Below are 22,717 nucleotides of genomic sequence, written 5' to 3' on the forward strand. Positions count from 1 at the left end.
ACTATCAACTTTTTTTCAGAAGGTTCAATGTATTTACTATGAATTTCTTTCCTTCTGTTATAAATTGTTGTATTTTGGCCGTTTTGAGCACTATGCTCTAATTGTTTTCAATATTCACTATTATTGGATATTGTTTGTGGACACTTTATCACATTAACTTGTTTGCTTATTTACGTTGTTATTTTACCCTCGCGACCTGTTTCTTTTGGCGCTTGGGCTTTTATCCACAATTTAAATCACTGCCTACTCCTGACGCGTCATGTGACCAAGCCCCGTTCGCGGGGCGAAACGCGTCATGGAGGGCACTTGCTCTGCACTTACTGCTTATTAAATGCACTGCTGAAATATACTTTTTGGTGCTGGCTCATCTTTCAACTGGAGTGTTTGCTTTTTGAGGTCTGCGCCCGCTTTAACTGCGTCCAGAGCAGTTGGGAGATTGTTTGATATATATATATATATATATATATATATATATATATATATATATATATATATATATATATATATATATATATATATATATATATTATCCGTAGTTTGGTTCTGTGTGGAACGCCGGCGCTCTTGATTGAAGCGTGGTGCCCTCCTTAGAAACGACAGAACCAGTCGTAATATATCAAACAGGGAACCGATTGAAAACCGGTAAGGAGGTACTCACTCAGGCAATTTTCGATTTTTAGACCAACTGCTTTATTTTCAGCATACTCGTCCTAACCCAACGCGTTTCGCCTTCAGCCGAAGGCTTGATCACGGGTGTTGGGCTCTAACACGAGCCTACTTTTATTTCAGTGCACAGTGAAAAAAGACTTTACAGTGAAATGCATTGCATTGTGGGTGATGTAGTCGTTCACGTGAAAAAGGGTGTTAGAGTGCTCAATTTACAGTGAAATAGTATGGGAGCAATTATGAGGATTTGTGGACAGCGTAGAATAATGTTTATAGTTCTATTTTTCAGTCATTGGTGACTCATAATCACAGCTGTGATTGTGTCATCATTCATGCTCTCTGGTGAGCAATTTCACAATAGTTATAGTTATTCAGATTTGCCATTGATGTCTCCGAATGCCATGGTGACTGGGAGGGTGTCATCTCTCCGGTAAATGAGTCCTGTGCTGTTCTTAATTACTGAAACCAATATTATGTTTTCATGTGCCTAACGGTTTTCTCAGTAAATTACAGATGGACATGTAATTCTTCTGTTTGGTTGAGGCCAAAAGGTTCGAGAGTCCTGAAGCTAATGATGTGTTTTGACTCCTTTTGTCTCAATGCTTTTCTGCAATTTCCTCCTCTTTTTGAGATTGCTTGTTGGTCGATTGCACAGTACTTGAGAGTTTCCCAGTTATTGTCATGGCACTGTGTCATGTGTTTGGCGATTGCATTGGACTGATCTTGATGAGTAACTGCTCTTGTATGCTCCAGGATTCTTTTCTTGGCCTCAAAGATGGTAACACTGATGTAGTTTTTGGCACAGGGGCAGGTTACCATGTATACTACGAAGGTGCTTTTACATGTTAGGTGTTGTTTGATTTTCCACTTTTTTCCCCCAAACATAGTGATTTCCTTTGTTGCTGATGCAATTCGACAGACCTTGCATTGTTTGCATGGCCAGAATCCTTCACGATGCATCCAATTCACGTTGGAGGTGTTTTTAAAGTGACTGTGCACTAAGTGATCACCCAGATTCTTTGCTCTACGAAAGGTAACATGGGGATGTTCCCCAATGATATTTGATAAAGTGGAATCTGCACGTAGGATGCCCCAGTGTTTTTTGATTATTCTCATCAGAGTGCCCTTTTCTGCATTGTGAGATGTTATGAGTCTGATTTTGTTGTCAGTTTTGGTTTCTTGGACTTTGTGTAGAATTGTTTTTCTGTCTGTTTCAATCACTTTTTGGAGGCATTTTTTCACCAAGTGAAAATAAAGCAGTTGGTCTAAAAATCGAAAATTGCCTGAGTGAGTGCCTCCTTACCGGTTTTCAATCGGTTCCCTGTTTGATATATATATATATATATATATATATATATATATTAATCAGAGTTTTAGTTACTCTAGATAAATATAACTGGTGAATTTCAGTGGTTTTGTTAGTTTAAAATGTTTCGATTTAACTTGCATCTTCACCTAACTATAATGTCAATTTAACCTATGTTTTTTTTCAGGGAATTCTCAAGGTTTATTTGATGTAAAGTAAGATATTATTACGGCTAACGATATTATCCCATTCCTAATTTTATATAACTTTAACCTTCTTTTTTAGTGAATTTCTATGTTCTTTTAACATAAACTAAGATGTCTATCACCTGCACAGTGTGGGGTTACGTCTCCAACCCCCTGCGGGTGGCACCATGCACTCTGTAGGGTTGGGTGCAGGACCGGGCCTAACCCTCTCAGAGCTGGATGAGTGTAGAAGTTCATCCAGTCCTGATTACATTCCCCCCTCACTCATTCATATAAGGTTTTGGTTTTTCCCTGTCCTTTATAGTCATTCATATCCTGATGCCAAGGGGTGTTTTTTTCCCCATGGAAGAGCAGTAATGATTATTTGGTGGCTTGTAGTGCTCATACTGCTGATTATGACATTAGTTTATACTTGAGATATTAAAATATGAACTTTGTATTTGTATGTTGTGGCTATAAGGTGTTGTGATGTGTATCTGCATTTCCAGGGTGTCAGTGTGCATGTGCTTTCACCACACATCACTGGTAATTTCTGGCTGTCTAGTGCTTGTGAAGTGTCTCTTATTGAATAAATTTCATAGACTATTGAATTATTAATTGCGTGAGTTTCATGGATGAATAATGCCGCCACTGCACCGGCCGGATGTGGCAAGAAGCAGTCATACTTGTGCTGTGATGCTCTAGGAGAGCTGTATTGTTGGATATGTTCACTGCTTCGTATTGTGTTGGTATATATGTAGTCAATGAAGAAGCTGTTCATCTATCACATATTTAGGAACATATTAACATTTTCTCAAGCTTGATTAGCATTTTTAGAAAAACAGAAACATAAAGTAATGATTAGAAGTCATATAGTGTTTTTATTTTGTACAACATAATGTCACCCAGGCGTATAACTCGGCACAGCCATCTCTTTCACTCCCAAAGCTGCACATGTTGCTGATTTGTTTAAATTGTTTATTTCAGGCAGGCTTTTTAACTTTTCACTATCTTCTGTACTACTGGATATTTTGCACATGTGCCGAACTTGTGTAAAACCTCCACTTCTCATTGCTGTGATTCCCGAAATGCGGCCTACAAGTAAGGAGCCACTTAAGCCACTAAGCACTTTTGTGGCAGATTTATTAATTTTTATAGAAACACGGTGCAGCAGCCAAAGAATAAATAAGAGCATTATACAATCAAAATCTGAAATGTATTGCAGAATCCCAGGAAGAAAATACTATACCAGGCAGGGCTTTAAGTGGGCCGGGTCACACCGGTGCTGAGCACCGGTAGTTTTTTAAAAGAGACCTGGAAACGGGTCTCTATCGGACTCTGTTTTGTGCCCTGGTACAGGCAGTCTGTTTTTTTCCAGACCGCAGTGACTACAGGCACATGGTTATGTGTTTGCTCACTCTGCTCACTTCTCACTTGTGGAGAAGTTACGGTATGAGGTCTTGACAGGTGAACGTTGTAGGGGAAAATAAATCCTTTAACGAGAGACATTTTCTCTCCGGATTTCCCTTCTCTATTGAAACTCAGGAGCAGCCACATTGTTGTGGTGTCACCAGGGCTTTAAGTGGAAGCTTTTTCAATATTATATACAAGGATAGTTGCTGCTTATTTATCTTATGCAACTAACAACCATTGACAAAGCAATAGTCCTGACTTGTTGTAGGTATGCATGTTACTTGTTGTATCATATATCTGCATCCAATGACAGTAACAGCAAAATACAAGTCGGGCGGCACACTAAGCTAAGCACATATTTTTTTGCCGAGAGAACCTCCCCCCCCCCCCCCCCCCCCAAGGTATTTTATCCCACTTAAAGCCCTGGTGCCAGGGAAAAATGAAAAACACGCTACACAACGGATATGTGCTGTACAGAGCAGCACTTATGCGATGTGTAAAATGTTTGGAGAAATAACATTTCACCAAGTTAGCATCAGCTTCTTCAAGGAGGCATAACTTTTGACGCAAGGCCCAGTCTCACTATCTTAGTAAAGTGGCATTTGAGTCTAAAACTGTGGGTGTGTGCAATGATTCGCATCCATGTAACACCCCTTCTCATAATGTGGCACAGGGAAGCGCAAAGCGCTATTTGTGCCTTGAAAACTGCTCCTTTTATTTATGATGGAAAGAGAAGCAGGCTTTTTTTCCAGCAGCTGGGCCTGCCTCGCCTGGGTTATCGTATGCCCGGTCGACAGCTAAAGTAAGCGGTCATGGTTGAAGTGCGGGGCTGCAGAAGGCAGGAATGCCAGCCGTGCCACTGCAGCCCCGGCCCGGAGGCGGCGCTCCATGAATCATTAACGCGCGATAACAGCGCTGTTTGTTCGGTTACGCTAAGGGCAGTTTCGCGCGCTTAAAGAAGGGCGACCTTCCAAGCTCAGAGAAGGGCTCGATTTCTTAGAGGCTGGTACGGGAGAATACCTGAAAAATTGCGAATTGTTTATCAAAGTTACAACTAGTCATGTTGAGTAAATCTTCAGATTTCCGACTATATAACTCTTTAAGGACCCTTTCTTGACTTCTTGACTGCATGCGAAGTGCTAAAACTAATGCGCTCGAGGAATGAACCGAAATGCGGGTGATGGCGGCGCGGGGAGGGGGTGGGGGTCAGGGGCAGCTGCCCTTGTGAGAGATGAAGGGGATTGTTAATTGCTGGATGCTAAGCTGGAGCACGTGATAGCGGCTCGAAGTCAAATCAAAGTCAGAAGGTCGAAAGAGCGGTGGTGTTTCCCCTCTCTTCACACGCCAGCTCTGCCCGTGAACGCACAGAGCGAAGGCTGCACCTGCGGGTGGGGCTGCGAGGGGGGCAGTCAGGCCGCTGTCACTGGAGAGGGGGGGGGGGCGGGGAGGCGGACAGAGAGAGGATGGGGGAAGTCTGGCAGAGGGAGCGCCGGTGAGGGAAGGGGACAGGCAGGGTACCAGCGGAAAGGGGCAGTGCCACGACAGAGGAGTCTGTGACAGGGGCTAATGTGGAAAGGGGAACGGGTGACAGGCGGTAAGGAGAGGGTGACAATGACTATTGGAGAGAGAGCGCCGTAGTAAAGAAGAAAGAGAGGGATAGAGAAAGATACGGAACTAAGAAGGAAAAGGAGAGAGAGAAAGAGGGGAGGGCAGGCGGGAGTGGGAGTCTGACTAATGCGCGAGAGAGAAAGGGAGAGAGAGAGGGGCAGTGGTAGAGGAGAAGGAGACTGAGGATATCGGAAACGAATGAGGATGCCTGTGACAGGTGTGGAGGAGTGTGTGACAAGGAGTACTGGAGAGACAGTCCAGCAGTGGCGGTGAGAAGTGACGGGTATGCAGTGACAAGGCTAAGAAGACAGAGAGTGTGTAACAGAGCAGAGGTGGGTGATAGGGGGAAGCTTCGGTGGAGTGACAGAGGAAGGAGGTGACAGGAAAAGAGGGGCAGAGAGCTCGAAGGAGGGAATAAACAGAAGAGGAAGGAACTGACCAAAGAAGATGAGGGCCGTGTCAGAGGAAAGGTGGGGCGGAAAAGAGGGAGAAAGTGACAAAGGAGAGTCTGGCTGAGGAGATGATACGCGTATCATAGAGCAAGAGGAGAGCGTGTGGCCCTTGGGGCCAGAGAGAAAGAGGGTAGAATAGGGTTGGCTATGAGAGAGGAGTGAGCAAGGAGAATGGGGCGAGATGAAACAAGGAATGACCATAGTCGGGAGACAGTGTGACTCAAGAAAGAGACAGCATGGGAGGGGATCAGCGGAATGAGACGGAGTTCGAGAGTTCTTCAAGGGGGTGGTAACCTTCCCTGGGAGTACCTGTAGCGGGCACTGCCGGGGGGAGGGAGGAGACTGCGAGGCACGGACCGCGGAGCTGGCAGTGCGTGTGGCAGCCGTCTCGGATCTCCTCACCCCGCGTCGCCCGGGGCTGCTCACCGCTTTTATGGCGCTACTGCGGTCATAAAGGCAGGGAGCGGGAGGCTCCTGGCAGCCCTGCGTCCCGCCACGCGCCCCCGCCCTCCCCCTCGCGCACGGCCAGGTGAGAGGCTGTGGGAGCGCGCGCCCGGCGCGGGGAGCCGGGGCTGAGGGGAGTCACGACCTGCGTCTGTGAGGGTGTCTGCAGCTCCAGGGCAGCGCCGGCTGAGGGCACACTGCTCCCGGATACAGGCGCGGAGCTCCCGCCGCTGCCCCCCAGCGAGGACGGCGAAAGAAAACAAAACCAGGGAATGGTGCACCGACCGGGAAACACAGGCGACACTCACGACCACCGCACGGCCCCAGGCCACGCCAGGCGTCCAGTTTAATGTCCTCTGCACGGGAGGTGGCAATGGAGTGAGCGCTGCAAGGACCCCAGATGTGGCTTTTAGCAGCAGCGCGCGCCTCGACGCCAGCCGTGCGGCTCAATCATGCTGGAAGATAAGAATGCAGGGGTCCGGACCGTCAGCACCTTGGCGCCCACCCCTCTGATCCCCAAGGGAACCTACCGGAAAATCAAGAGGTGCTTCAGTTTCCGAAGAGGTACGTGCCCTCCCCCCGCTCATGTGCCCTCTTTGTTTTTCTTCTGGCTAAGCCTGGGCAGGTGGAGCGGGGCCAGGTATGCTGCAGATAAGACAGTCGCGGGAACACTGGGGCATGAATTGACACGCCACAGCCCAGCACATCTTGGATTTACGTTGTGTGTTTATTTGTTCGCATCGTGCCAGGTTCACGTTCACTTTATGAAGCGAAAACTGGCATCCTGTCAGTGCACACTCAGTGCCAGTGGTGGCAGGGCCTGCCCAGAAGCTAAAGGTCCACTAGGGTGCATACATTTGAGTCCTCATTAACTTTAACCGCCTTTACAACCCAGCGGGCTTTCAACAACATACAAGAATGTTGTTATTCGTTTTTCAGTGCATGATGGATGCAGTGGGCATGACCTCTTAGCTCTGAAACAGGCTAATGGGCCGTCACAGTCCTATAATGCACATTTGAAATGTGCTAATGGACTTTTAACATAATGCAACATAATGCAACCCTTTAAGGGGCCATCACGAATCCAGGCAGGGGAAGTGAGGTAACGGGTTTGGCTGGCATAGTGTCCGAGCTTTAAAAGAGGAACCGCCTTAATTGTACTTGCTTTTAATTTCACAGATTGAGGTACGCTATAATTTTACTGAAATGTAACTCTTCCACTCAAGGCGGATCTCGGACTGTGAGGCTTCTTAGCAGACACCATTTATGGCGTGAGTTAGAGTTTGGCAGATGAGATACCCTGCCACAAATGTGGTGATATCCCCTCTGCCTTATTACAAATGTCATAGGATATGATGTACTTGTAATAAGGCGGATGGGATATTTGCAGGGCTGCTGGAAATATGTGGCAGGGAAGCACCAAATTATGTGGCAGGATTGACTAAATTATGCGGGAAGAAAAGGCAAATTATGCAGCATAATGCAGGACACTTAGTGATAGTGTTAATTCATTATTTTAACATGTTTGCACATGGTAATTCTATCTGGGCAAAGCTTTCACCTCATTAGTGTAAGTTTATCAACTAAATATAGAAGTAAGCAAATGAAAGACTACTAGTTAACTTATGCAAAGGACCTTACACTGAGCTCAAACACAGGTTGCTGCATTTTTTAGTAACTTTTGATCCATTTGAGCAAGAAGCAACATTTTTTTTGTTAAAATCTGCAGATTATGCGCAGATGATGGAGTGAGCGGCAAATGTGGTGAATTCATAATTATGCGTAGTAAGCCATGGTCTCAAAATCGCATAATTCAAGTGGCCCTGGATATTCCCTACATTTGTGGCATGGTATTTCATCCTGTAAAATCTAAAAAAGGCCCTTAGTTTGCTGTCAACACTAAGAACACATTGTCACGTAGTAAGTTTGTGCTTCAAGTTTGTGCGGATGTGGGACTCCATTTTCCTGGAACTCACCAAGCAATATGATATCTCATATCCACGCATTTACATAGTTACGTAGAGCTGTTGTGAATTAAGCTAACGTACTTCACATTGGGTGGGGTGGCCTATCCATGATGCTGTCTTTTTTGACAAATCCATGTTAGCATCCGTGTATTCCTAGAGGGAACCAGGGTGAATTCTGGTAAAGAATAACAGGGTCTCCAATTATCAACTTGGAAAGTTTAACCTTATGCTCCTGGTTAATCCCCCTGTGGAGCAGCACCATCTACTAAAATCAGGGCTGGTTTCATGTTGCAAAACAGGAGCCACCGCGTAGTTACCAACAGGCAGACTCCCCCTAACTAAACAGTGGTCTTTGCTAAAGCAGCCATTCGTCCCGTATGTTTGGTTGCAACCATAGTGAGAAGCAGGTGCTAAATGAAGGCCTTGTATTGGATATTAAGGAAGCAGGCCATCTTTCATTTGAGGCCAAGAACGTGCACCAGGATTTCACTTCTGTGGTTTCTTTCTTTCTTTCTTTCTTTCTTTCTTTCTTTCTTTCTTTCTTTCTTTCTTTCTTTCTTTCTTTCTTTCTTTCTTTCTTTCTTTCTTTCTTTCTTTCTCTCTTTCTTTCTTTCTCTCTTTCTTTCTTTCTTTCTTTCTTTCTTTCTTTCCACACAGTGACACAGCATAGACATAGCCATCGGGGCAATGACAAACTTTACTCTTATCATGAAAAAGAGTGTAATGTCAGAAGCAGGGAATGAACTATCTATGTTCAAACACAGCTGTAATAGCAAAAGTGATAGTGTATTGAGAGGGAGGCAGAGAGAATGAGAGACCTTATTGATGAGAGTACACAAGGTGATTATTACTTGTACAGATAGATTATGAATAGCTGGGACTTCAAATGTCTTAATACAATCTGAGATCTTCAAGTATTTTGTTCCAGATTCCAGGAGTCAAAAGGAGAAGGCTTGGTTCAGAGTTTTAGTTTTTTAATTACTTTTGGGATCTCAAGCAATAGTTGAGATGTATTCCTGGCGTTACTTTCTCATCCTGTGAGAACCCATTTATCATTTAGGAAAGGATGGCCTGCCTAAATGAAGAGCTTTTTTGGGTAAGCATGCTTTCTTGAATTAGATACTGGCCTCACTGGAGGTCTTCTAGGCATGGCGGTGATGTGGTTCAACTTCTTTATTCATCCTTCTCCAAGATGGGCAGATGCGTGTATGGTGGTTCTGCAAGGCACTGTAGCATTTATGGACAGACTCACAAGTAAACCATTTCTTAATGTAAAGTGGATAAGGACCAGCACTTGAATGTAGGATCTGAAATCTTCATTGAGGTAGAATGTTTAGCAGCATGAGACGAGGGAGCTGAAATTGGATGGTTTATGGTCAGTTTAGAGATATGTGCCAACATGAACATAATTTGATCCAGGGTGAAGCCCAGGTTTAAAATAGAGACTTAGTTTCCCAGACTTCTATAAGACATATAGTTTAGATACTTTTGAAGTTGTGTAAAACATTGAAAGACACTGCATTCTGAGGCATCACTTGCTTTCAGGGAGTTGACTACTGTATAGTCAACATTTGAGGTGAGATGCCTTCAGAAATTAATGAGTGAGACCATAACCCATTCAAGGCAACTCATCTACACTGTTTATATAGAATAAAGGGGCCCAGGATTTTGAACCCCCCTCAGCAGTTCCTCAGCGTTGAAAATGTTAGTGCCCAAGAACCTTTAAAAAAAAAAAACACAAATCCAATGATTGACTCATTATCAAGTTGTGACGTTCTACAAGTAGAAACTCTAATTTTCTGTGGTGAGGATTAGATTCCAGTATGTTTGTTTCCCCTGCTTTGCGTTGAAGCGCTGTAGTTCGCTTGTATTCGTTCAATCTTTTGTACATTGCCACGGCCTGACACATCTCTTGCAGTGGCAGAGAAGAAAACGATACAGAAAATCAATCTTTCTTTGGGATTAAAGCATATTCATCACTCTAAAACCTATTGATTCCTACCAGGCATGTATGTAAATTCTATCGGTGTTGGTGCCATTGCTCTAATGCACTTACAATCTGCTCACCAGTCAGTAATCAATGGCAGTGCATATCACTTTATCATTCTCACCCGAAGTGGTGCACAAATGTGGCTCTATGGTAAAGCAACAGCCCCACCTCTGTTTGGTGAAAATACGCACCAGCTGGTGTCTTCTAGCATGCAGTCCCAAAAAGATTCTCCCTTTATCCCTCTATGGCAAATTATCACAATAGATGATGCTGAAATGTTAGATTGGGGGAAGTGCCATGTGTATCCCACAGCTGATGGTGATAATAGCTGGGATTCCCAAATCTCTGATAATACCTAACTTGTACTTGGCTACCTGAATGATGACACAGCCCAAACATGTATTTATATAATAATTAATTTATTTGTTAACTACATACATATGTATAGTATAATGCACAGCACATGATGACGGTGCCCTGCAGAAACCTCAGAATATTATATTATATTATAGGGAGTATATCGGGGTATGGGGTTCTGAACATGAATAACATTTTTCCCTGGGTGGAGATTGCACCTGATGAGGTGAAAAGTTCATCTGCCGTGAAACAGCATCCACATTGGCATGTTGGTCTGGTGCTATTCTAGCGTGACCAGATTCAGATATGGGCTGATGACTGCAGCATGGAAAGTTGGTCATTTGTATTTGAGAACGTCCTAACTGTGTGCCTCGGGTCACAGTCAGGGGGTGTCCAGCCTATCTAAATGGTGTGTACCAGATCTAGCATAACACAATCTCGGGGTCCAGTGATTCCAGTCAGGACTCAAACGCCGGCTCCAATAGTTTATCAGAAGTTCTTTTTTATCAGGTTTTTGTATTACGTTGTGTAGTGATTGCAGGTGTTGTAACTTGGTAGTATGACGTTCAGACAACTCATGTCTAAATGTGACCCATTCAGGGGAAATACAACATGTTTTAATTTTATGCGATTATGCCGTTATTGTATGGCCTGCCTGTTAAATGCAGATTGACTTAGACCAATATTCAAAGGTGTATCATTCTTGACCTACTTTTTACTTCGTGGGTGAGGACCCTGCCCTCTGTCACTCATTTCTTGAGAAACTTCGCTGAAAATGTGACAGCACCCGTTATAGCCATGGAAGTGCCCTCTGTGATTTATCAGTGCCTTTGCTTTTCATGTTTATCTGCATGTTGTCAGCATCCAATATGGCTATGCTTCATCACTCCCGTACACAAGGCATATCTTTGAGTCTGTCAACACAGGGTACATAAATCCTGAAAAGTAATTTTAGATCGGCAGCCAACTTCACATGATCTGTTTGTGTAAAGAAGATAGTGTTACCACCAAATCCTAGTGTTATATGACAGAATATCTGAGTCAGAAATATCGTCTGATATAAATATTGTGTCCTAAATATAATTTATAATCATATCGTACAAGCAGTGTATGGTTTCCATTATTTCCTCTGCCTGGGCAATATTTTGAAAATTATATTTAGGACATAACATTTATGTCTGATCATTTTCTGACTCTATTTTGGAATGATACCAATTACTAGACTGTGCTTTTCTTGTCAGATTTACCCTTTTGTATAGCTGATGGTAGTTCACCAGTCATGGAAATTAAAAGTTGTAGCTCATTTTTGTGGGCAGCACTCAGTAATTGGTTCGTTCATAAATGGGAGATCAAGTAGAACAAAACAGTGAGACAGAAGAGAGAATGAAATAAGCCAGCATCATAGTGTATAATTCAGATCACTATCTTCTTTTTTTATATTTAAAAAGCTTTATTTGAAAATTAACAGGATATACAAAAGACTAGCGATACAGAATTAATATAAGAGATATATAACATAGAGATCACTATCTTCTTAAAGGCCCAACCAACATATTCACAACAGTGATCACATAAACCAGAGTTGTGCCCTGGTTAGTCTTTACCACAATAGCTGTGAGATCCAAGATGAAGCTACAATTCTGTTGTGTACCAAGTTTTTACATTGAACATTACAGACAGAGTAGTTATCTGGTTGTGAAACATTTAGGGTCAGATTTACTAAGATTTTGCGCCAGGTTTGCGTAACGTTTGTGACTCAGCCCAGAAGCAAAATCCATTTTGGCATAGGATATGCCAAGTTTTGCGTGACTTTGAGTGGATTGGTAAATACAAAGTAATGCAGCACAGTGTGTAGCGCTGCCTTGTTACTTTGCATAGGGTAGGAGTTGCATGGGTGGAACATGGGCGTTCCAGTGAATCCACCAATATAGTTTGCTGCAAAGCCAGGTTTACAAAGACATAAAAGCTCATAGAGGGAGCCGAGCAGTGCCATATCGTGGTACTTATGGCACTGTTCATCTCTCTCCCGTCCACATAAGGCAGTGCAGCAACTTGCCTTTCTGCATTGCATGAACTATTAGTAAATTTTCCTCTTATTGTCTCTCACATTAGGCTAAAGCCCGCCCACGCTTACTTTTAGTTGGCATCATTGTCACTTTTATTACTGTGCTTCTTATTCAGTGGTTAGCCTTGTCCATTTTGTGTCTGTTCTTCCCCTGTAGCATAGTGTCTTTAATTATTTTCTGCTCACTTTTAAGGAACCACTTTTTTTTCTTTGTGCTAAGTTCTCCAAGAGAGCGCATGTGTTTTCTAGCTGTCATTCTCTTCTGCTTCTCCCACCCCCACCAGAGCTTGTGCTGCTCTCTCTCTCGCACGTGTGGTTCTCCCCCGCTCCACGTTGCTCTGTCTCCCTTGTGCTTCTCCCCTTGCCCTTTGTGTTGCTTCCTCCACCCCCGTGTATCTTTCACCTGTGCCGCCTCTGTTACCTATCCTGCCCATTCCACATTGCTCTCTCTCCCCCAGGTTTTTCCCCCTGTACTCTATGCTGCTGTCTCTCGTCCATGTGCTTCAGGCCCCATCTTGTGTTGAGTCCCACACCCTTCGTGTTGCTTACCTACACCCTCAGTGTTTCTTCCCCCACCTGTGCCCTCCATGCTGCTTTCCCAAACTGCTTTTGAAAAAAATGCTTCCCTTCTCAGATTGATAGATAAAAATAAAGGTACCTAGGTCATTTTGTTCATGCTCGCCTGCAAAAGAATGCAGCTGCGTCATAACACCTTTTTTCTCTCCAGCCATGCTCCACAGCAAAGGGAATGCACTACAGCATTGCTAAAAACCATTGGCAAAGCCAATAGGTCCCAAAATTGAGAAGTATTGGCTTGTTGGGAAGGACCAAACTGCAGCACTCATTATAACCCCGCTTACAACGAAGTAGGCGTTCAATGCTGCCCACTGCATTGAAATCCCACCATTCACAACAGGGTGAATTCAGGCTGGAATGAGTGGGTTCTACAGGGACTTCATTGAGGTCTAGCAGATTATTCCTAGGGAGTGGGCGGTGGAGGGTAGAAAAGAAAATGCAAACCACAGAACACCACAGAGAATAAACATTAGTCAATTAAATATACTGGGTTCCCTCTTCGTAGAATGTTCACAATTCTTGTTGCCCAGAGAAGAATACTGCAGCAGTGCATTAGTAAGTATTTCTGTGAGTGCATGGGACAATAAAATACAGCTGATTGTGGAATAAATACGAAGATTATGTATAGACAGGAAGTAGCTCCACTCTAATCAAACAGTGTAGGTTTCAGCATGTCTAAGTACCAAACCTAGACATGCTGAAACCTACACTGTTAGATCCACTAAGCTATGAGAAGCACATTCGACAGGAGCAATACAAGAGGCTTCATTGTCTCAGCTAGGTATCGTTCGCACATGATTTGTAATCCTCCCAATTAAGCAGTTTTAAAAAGATTTCTCTCAAAGCAAACTATAACTTTGCCTTTTCATGCGGTGCACTATTATGACACCACTCCCTGGTCGAATAACCTTTTAAAATAAAATATTGCAACATGCTATGCGTTTATAACATTTTTCTTAAGCAATCAGCAATAGATAATAATTAGACATATTTCAGATTAAGATGTATTTAACCGTGGTACTGTGCAATGGTGGTGCAGTCTTTCCGTCATTTCCATGAGTGGAGAAGAGAGTTGGACAGGGTAAGACTGGATACCCAACTCAACCCTGGCAAAAATGTTCTAACAGTCCTGCACTTCAGGAGGTAGCGACTTTAATTGTGGCATGGGGTTCTGTTTGAGTCATAGCAACCAGTGGCGGCAGCTGAAAAAAACTCAAGTGGGTGGGTGGGGGTAGGAGGGACAGGACGGGGGATTAGGGAAATAATTATAATTAAAAAAAATACCTGTTTCGACACTGCCTGCAGCATCAGTGCTCCTCTTCTCTCCTGACGGTGTCCCAGCAGTCCCAGGGACAGCAGCACAGGCTCCCCACCCAATCCCAGCGCTGCTCTCAGTAGCATGAGAGCAGTGCCTGGATTGGTCTGAGCAGCTTGATTTGCCACTCAGACAGTGCCTGTGAGTCTGTGCAGTTTCTTCAACCCGGCAGTGGCGGCTCATCTGCTAAGGCGGAAGAGCGCAGCTCCACTGCTCACTGAGTGACCAATTAAAAACAGAAAAATAAAATGATAATAATGTAACCTTATTATAAATTTTATTTAAACCTCTGGCTCAGTTGGGTGTGCTGTTTTAAGGCTGGGGGACTGGTAAGCACTTCCTAAGTGCACATAACATTTTGGCCGCCATTTTGGGCCGGGCAAAATGTCATGCGCAGTTTGCATGTTCTCCACCCAGACTGCATTACAGCCTGGGTTGAGAACATGATCATGCCCCCATTCCCTAGCTGAGCGCTGAAGCACGGCTCTGAGACTAATCACAACGCTGCAGTGCAGCGTTGTGATTGACTCAGGGGAGCCCAGTGGTTCCTGCCTCCACAGAAGCCAGGAAGAGGACGGAGGAGACGTGGTGGCGGGGCCGGCAGCATCCAGGAAAGTGTTTTAAAATATTATTTCTAAGTCCCTCCCCATCTGCTAACACGCGTTCTGCAACAGCCGCTACTGCAACCCGGCTAAGTAACACAGCTGGGTTAGAGAAACCTAAATGCCCATGACGGTTTAGCCAGCCTGGGACTGCCGGCCAAACCTTCACACACACTCAGAGAGTGCACTACTCCTCCCCTGCTGCCTGTGATGACAGCGCAGCCTGCCCGTCCCGACTTGGCTGGGTCTAAAGGGAAACAGGAAAAATAAAAATGATACAAAAAACCCAAAATATTATCATTTTATTTTTCCTGTTTACCTCTGCTGGCTCTCAGCGGTTGGGCGACACTCCTTCTCCATATCAGAGAGCCGATAACAGCCTGTCCTGCTCTTAAAGCAGTCCCCTAGCCTGCAACCTGTAGCGAAAGTGCCAGAGTGGCACCATAGCTGGTCCTACCTGTCATGGACTCATTAGCATTGGAAGTCAAGGTTTCTTCGTGTCAAGGGAGGAACCAACAGCTAAGAACATCGCTGGGAACTGTTTTAATATCAGTTTGGACTTCAAAGGCATCTAAAGAAAGTGTATGTAATACTCTGTTTTTGGCGTCTAGCACAGAACCCAACGGTTGAAAACCATGTCTGTGTCAATAAGCAAGAAAACTGTGTGCCTGTCTCTCAGGGAGGAGTCAGTTGAAGATTCCCTGAGTCCATTCAACTACTTCTTCCACAGCCTACCAGGGGATTTCACTACAGAGACATTTTAAGGTACAGCAATTACCCAGGCCTCCAACTTTCAAGGTGCCCCTGAAAAGTATTTTTTCTTTCTCACTTCTGTCTGTTTCTATTTTCCATTTTTAACAGATGTCAAGATTATTTGTCATTAAAGGGTTAATAAAAATTAAAAATTGATCCTAACAGGGTCCCGAAAATATTTTTTTGTCCGAGGCCCCCAAAATCCTTACGATTTCACTGTTTCACTGCATATTGGGGGCCTGTTCAGCTCCGAAGGTGGCCAAAGTCCATGTTCATCTCTGGTGACTGATGCTGGGCCCTCCTGGTTCATAAAACCCAGCTGCAATCTGTGATAAATCCCTACTCTAAAACCGAGCCCCTCCATACACCGTGATATTGACTGTCGGCGTAGGCAGCAATTTTTGATAATTTTAGCTTCGCAGTATTTTCACACCCATTCCAACCTGATTCACAAAAGTTAACACGCACTTCTCTGTACTTTTATAAAACAAAATAATATTCACAAACTCCGATTTTAATTTTACTAATAGTAATTTTAGACAGAGATTGCCCATAAAAAGATAGACATGTCCTATATGTGGGGAGCTGTCTGCCCCTGACTGCTAAGTCTCCGTAGCGTAGTCCTAAATTACTAGTAGTAAAAATACACTCGGAGTTTGTGAATGTCAAAAAGTATTTTTACATTTGTTAATGAGTCCCAGAGTGAGGAAAAGGCAAAATGATTCTATGTTGATGCCATATCCTCACAAGCCTACATCTCAAGAGTTACACCTCGCATGCCTCCTGTCACCCACCAACAGGCGCAAGAAGCGCCTAGAGTTGTATATTGAAGGAGAGAAAAGGCGCTTGGCGCAAGGAGGAAATTAATTGCTCACGATCCAGCTGCCTCCTGCCGAGAACAAACAAACTCCTCCTGTAGGAGGAATGCTAATAACTGGTGCACATTCCTGAATCTGCAATGGCTGCAATTACAGAGGAACTGACAGCAATTACCCAACAAGAAAGTAGAGGTTTTCAAAAGCACTGATCATGGGGGACATTTTTGAGAGATGCTTAAGAGCCCTTGGTTGTGATTTTACCTCAAATAAAAGCATCCACTTAAATAGGGGGGCAGTAAGAGGGATGGGAGTGCACTATCACTGTAGGAGAGAATGCACGGACACTGAGACAATGCACTAGCACTGGAAGAGAGAATGCACTGACACTGGACGAGAGAATGCACTGACACTGGAGAAGAGAATGCACTGACACTGCAAGAGGGAATGCACTGACAACCGGAGAGAGAATGCACTGACACTGGAAGAGACAATGCACTGACACTGGACGAGAGAATGCACTGACACTGGACGAGAGAATGCACTGACACTGGAGAAGAGAATGCACTGACACTGGAAGAGACAATGCACTGACACTGGACGAGAGAATGCACTGACACTGGACGAGAGAATGCACTGACACTGGGGGAGAGAACACACTGACACTGCAAGAGGGAATGCACTGACACTGGAAGAAATAATGCACTGACACTGCAAGAGAGAGTGCACTGACATTTACACATATAACGAATGCAGTGACATTTGGAAGAGAGATCGCACTGGCACTGGAAGAAAGAGTGTACTGAAACTGGAAGAGAGAATGTACTGACACTGAAAAAGAGAATGCACTGACACTGAAAGACAGAATGCACTGACACTGGAACAAATAATGTACTCACACTGGTAGAGAGTTTGCACTGACGCTGCAAGAGAGAATGTAAGGATACTGGACTGGAGAAAGAATGCACTGACACTGGACTGGAGAATCCACTGACACCGAAACAGATAATGCACTGTTGCTAGCCTGTAGAATGCTCCGACACTGCAAGAAATAACGCACTGACACTGGAGGAGAGAATGCACTGACACTGGAAGAGGCAATGCACTGACACTGGAAGAGACAATGCACTGACACTGGAAGAGACAATGCACTGACACTAGAAGAGAGATTGAACTGACACTGCAAGAGAGAATGCTTTGACAATGGACTGGAATATGCACTGACACTGGAAGAGAGAATGCACTGACACTTATACAGATAAAGAATACACTGACACTGGAAGAGACAATGCACTGACACTGGCGGAGAGATTGGACTGACACAGGACTGGAGAATGCACTGAAATTGGACTAGAGAATGCACTGACACTAGAAGAGAGATTGAACTGACACTGCAAGAGAGAATGCTTTGACATTGGACTGGAATATGCACTGACACTGGACGTGAGAATGCAGTGACACTGGAAGAGAGAATGCACTGACACAAGAAGAGAGATTGGACTGACACAGGACTGGAGAATGCACTGACACTGGAAGAGAGAATGCACTGACACTGGAAGAGAGATTGAACTGACACTGCAAGAGAGAATGCACTGACACTGGAAGAGAGAATGCACTGACACTAGAAGAGAGATTGGACTGACACAGGACTGGAGAATGCACTGACACTGGAAGAGAGAATGCACTGACACTGGAAGAGAGATTGAACTGACACTGCAAGAGAGAGTGATTTGACAATGGACTGGAATATGCACTGACACTGGAAGTGAGAATGCACTGACACTGGAAGAGAGAATGCACTGACACTAGAAGAGAGATTGGACTGACACAGGACTGGAGAATGCACCGACACTGGAAGTGAGAATGCACTGACACTGGAAGAGAGAATGCAATGACACTAACTAGAAGAGAGATTGAACTGAAACTGCAAGAGAGAATGCACTGACACTGCAAGAGAGAATGCTTCGACAATGGACTGAAATATGCACTGACACTTATACAGAGAAAGAATACACTGACACTATAAGAGACAATGCACTGACACTGGAGGAGAGAATGCAATGACACTTACACAGAGAAAGAATGCACTGACACTGGAAGACAGAATGCACTGACACTTACACAGAGAAATAATGCACTGACACTGGAAGACAGAATGCACTGACACTTACACAGAGAAAGAATGCACTGACACTGGAAAACAGAATGAACTGACACTGGGTAATGGTTGGGTAATGGATAATGAAGTTTATTTGCATACGTTAATTAAAACATTGCATTACACTAAAATAACATTGTAAAAAGGGAGCCATAATAATGAATAGTAAAAATAGACACCAGCGAGAATATTCAAGTACATTAAAAGATACCAGTTACTCTCTGGCCCAATTAAAAAAAAGTTTTTGCGTCGGGGGTTGCACCTAGCACTTGCGTTATGGTTTGAGAGTGGCAAGTTAACTTCAGGTTATGTGCAAAACGGTGCGCATTACTCATCGGACCCTGCCCAGTAAACAGAGTCCCCAGTTTTCTGACCCATTAGTTCTCCGACCCTCTCCCTTTAGCAACGCATGTTTTGCTCATGGACCCGAACCTCCAATAAAGTGTGTGCGCTCTGTGCCATCATGAAGTCCAAAACTTGAGTTTTGTGCTAACTTCTGCCCAATACTCTATGGATCATTCCCATAAAACATATTGCCCATTTTTGACCCGTCAGTTTTTCGGTTCTTCCTCCCTTTCACTTTGACGGCGCATATTTTGCCCTTTAGTCCCGATTCTCAGGTAAAGTGCTTGTGCTTTGTAACTTTGTGGAGCCTAAAGCATGCATTTAATGTTTAAAGTAGTTGGTAAACCCCGATCACTGATGTTCTTAATTCGAAGGTGGTTTTAAGTCCTGTGGGAATGTTATAGGCTCCATCCGCGAGCATATCTTTGATGATATGGAAACATGGCCCATGATTTCATTTCTGTTGGGCGAAATGTCCATCTCCTGGTTTCAATTTAAAGTAATCCGGAATCAGCTTTTGGACTTTGTGTGGGCGTTGTAGGGGGCCAGGACGGGGCTGGAGAGCGTCCCTGAGAGTTTGTATATATCTTCCACTGCGGGCCAGGGTGAAGGGCTCCTTTTGTGAAAAACATATTGCCAAGACCTCTAGGCAGGTGCTTGCTTTTTCCCTCAGATATAGTTCCCTGAGTAAGATTCTACTTTCATAGGCTAAGGTGGGACAACAACACAAAAGGTGCAGCCATGATTTTTGTTTATAATCGCATAGTCTGCAGGATCCTCCGGTTTTTTGATTTACCCAAGCCCGGTTAAAATCCACTATCGGTAGGGCCAGCAATCACATGCACATGATCTCTCTTCTGGTTTTAGGACTGAGAGAAACTAAGAGGTAAGGCTGCGGTTTGGTTACTAGATATGAGGCATTTAGCTGGACCATGAAAGGTGATGTTTTTAATGAGGCCTGGTCTTGCTGGACTGAGGCTAATTGCACTTGTCTGGTGCTGGTCTTTTTCCAGATTGCATAGGACATAGAAGACAGGGCAATTGCTGATTGATTTATCTTTGTGGTAACAAAGGCTCTCTTAAGCTGAAAGTTCATCAGGGAGCCTGTTTTTTCAAATATGTCTCTGAGGTAGCTCTTTAGGGATTTTTCCGGAGATTTCAAAATGCGGATGTAATATTTGAGAAAGTGGGCCTCATGAGTTAATGCTTTATTGACTAGTCCAAGTTCCAGCCTGGGTATTGCTCTAAGAAGATGTTTTGCTAATCCGAAGATATTTTTATAGTCCACACACTGAGCCCGCTCCAGAATTTCTGAGCAGGCCCCAGGAAAAGCTTGGTGTCCGTAGGAAAGTGCTGGGAGAAGGGATGTTTGAATGACTTTCCATATTCCCTCTGCAGATGGACTTTTTAGACTGTTGTCAAGAATATTTAAACCATAAGTATTGGCCATTAATTTCTTTGTCAGATTGTTTTCGTGAGCAGATGATTGGGCAGATTCTGTGAATCAAACACCCAGGTACGTATATTTTGGTGCTGACGTGATGGGTATTGGGCACATGGTGCATGCAATTTGTTTTTTGTTCTTGTCCCGACCGAGTACAAGGATTTTCGTCTTGTCTGGACCTTATCAAATGCTGCAGTTAGGTCGATAAAGCAGCAGAAAAGTGGGGGTTGGTTCTGCTGGGTGGCTTGATGGCACAGAGTGGATAATGCTATAATGTTGTCATTGGTGGCAGCTCCCCCACGGAAGCCTGTTTGGAAAAAGGGGAGGAGCTTGTTTTCTTCTACCCTGCTTTCCAGTTTTTCCAATAGAATTCGGGCAAATGCTTTTGCTTCCAGATCTAGTAGAGCTATTAGGTGGTAGTTGCTTGGTTTTAAGGGGGTCACATTTTTTAAAGATAGGTCAAAGTATTCAGTCCTCTTGGGCACATAGGAAAATCCCAGCTGGGAGCCTGTTTGGGTTAGGAGCTCCACTGGCCTTCATAACCTTTATTAGTTGTACTATTTCCGAGGATAAGGTTAAGTCTTGATGTTCTTCTACTTTCGGCAGGCAGACCACCATGGTGTTTATGTGATTATTTGCAAGAAACTGGCCCCTGGCGTGGTTCTCCCAGTCTGATGACGGAACTGCGTATTCCTTGGTAGCCCGAGGGATTTTTGGTTATTCACGTGCTTCCAGAATTGGGCTAGGGATCTTACCTTACGCATATTGAAAAATACATTTCTACTACTCCTCTTGTTGTGGTAGTTTCAAGGTCAAGATGTTTTTTTGTGTGGGCTTTACCTGCATCTTTTGCTGCCTCTAGATTTCTGGATGTTGGATTAAGTTTGCACAGGCGAGTACACCTCCTTAAATTCTTCTGCATGTCATTAATGTTCCGTTGCAGCAGGAGTTTTTATGGATGACTGGATAGCTGCTGTGTTCACATTTGGAAACCCGTACGACTCTGAAGTGATTCTACCAGAGCTCTGGTCATAAAGTCCCAGTTTATTAAAAGTAGTTCCCCAGGTTGGTCCTTATATTGGGTTGTCCCGTCACCGAGCCATTTGGCCACCTGAGGCGAGTGGAAAGGTTGCCACTTAATTCTATTGACTAGAGTCTTTGTTTCAGTGTCCGTAGAGAAGCTTAGCTCCTGGCTGTTGTCTGCTGTCCGGTGGTTTAAGTCCAAGCTTATTACTAAAGGGTTATGGTCACTCTGTTCACGGTTTACTGTATAAAAACTCTGGAGATGGTTTGCTAGGGGATTTGACATAAAGATATAGTCGATATTTGAAATGTCTTTAAATGTGGGTCGGATCTTGTTCTCCGGGTGAATCTGATTCTGGTTTGCTGATTTTAGGCCAAATGACGTGAGCAAGTCATTGACACTGGAAGACAGATTGAATTTACGCTGCTAGAGGGAATGCACTGACACTGGAAGAGAGAATGCTCTGACACTGCAAGAGAGAATGCACTAACACTGGAACTCAGAATGCACTGACACTGGAAGACAGAATGCACGGACACCGGAAGAGAGATTGCACTGACACCAGAAGAGGGATTGCACTTACGCTGCTAGAGAGAATGCAATGACACTGGAAGAGAGAATGCATTGATACTGGGCCAGACAATGCACGGACACTGGAAGAGAGAATGCACTGATACTGGACCTGAGAAAGAATGCACTGACACTAAAACAGAGAATGCACTGACACTTGACCGGAGAAAGCACTGAGACAGGAAACCCAGACACAAATACACAATGTACTGACGCTAGGATAGAGAGCCGGGAGATACTGGGACCGGCAATATATTGACACTGGGGCAGGGAATGGCGTGAAACTGGAACAGGGAAAGTATTGACACTGGGACAGTGAATGCACTGACACTGGGCTGGGATATATACCAACAGTGAAGCAAGGAATTCACTGGGACGGTGAATGCCCTGACACTGGGCCGGAATATATACCAACAGTGACACAGTGTATTTTACTGACACTGGGACAGTGCAGGCCCTGACACTGGGCCGGGATATATACCTACAGTGAAACAAGGAATTCACTGGGACGGTAAATGCACTGACTCTGGGCCGGGATATATATCAAAAGTGAAACAAGGAATTCACTGACACTGGAACGGTGCAGGCACTGACACTGGGCCGGGATATATACCAACAGTGAAACAAGGAATTCACTGACACTGGGACGGTGAATGCACTGA

At 44.3% G+C, this 22,717-nt stretch overlaps 1 protein-coding gene across 3 annotated transcripts in view; it reads left to right on the forward strand.

Annotated features, from left to right (window-relative positions):
- Positions 1–22,717, forward strand: part of ARHGAP24 (Rho GTPase activating protein 24) — a 1,593,044-nt gene that overhangs the window by 1,396,471 nt on the left and 173,856 nt on the right. The window contains exon 1 of one of the 3 annotated variants that reach the window (XM_086961878.1): positions 5,497–6,638. The exons of the other annotated variants lie outside the window; for them this stretch is intronic. Within the exon in view, the coding sequence (XP_086818004.1) occupies positions 6,527–6,638 (112 nt within the window). The 5' untranslated portion in view covers positions 5,497–6,526. Of the gene's footprint in view, positions 1–5,496; positions 6,639–22,717 lie in introns of those variants that run through there. 3 annotated transcript variants of the gene reach the window in all.

This window comes from Lissotriton vulgaris, chromosome 3_1, assembly GCF_964263255.1.
Source record: "Lissotriton vulgaris chromosome 3_1, aLisVul1.2, whole genome shotgun sequence".
Taxonomy (NCBI): Eukaryota; Metazoa; Chordata; class Amphibia; order Caudata; family Salamandridae; genus Lissotriton; species Lissotriton vulgaris.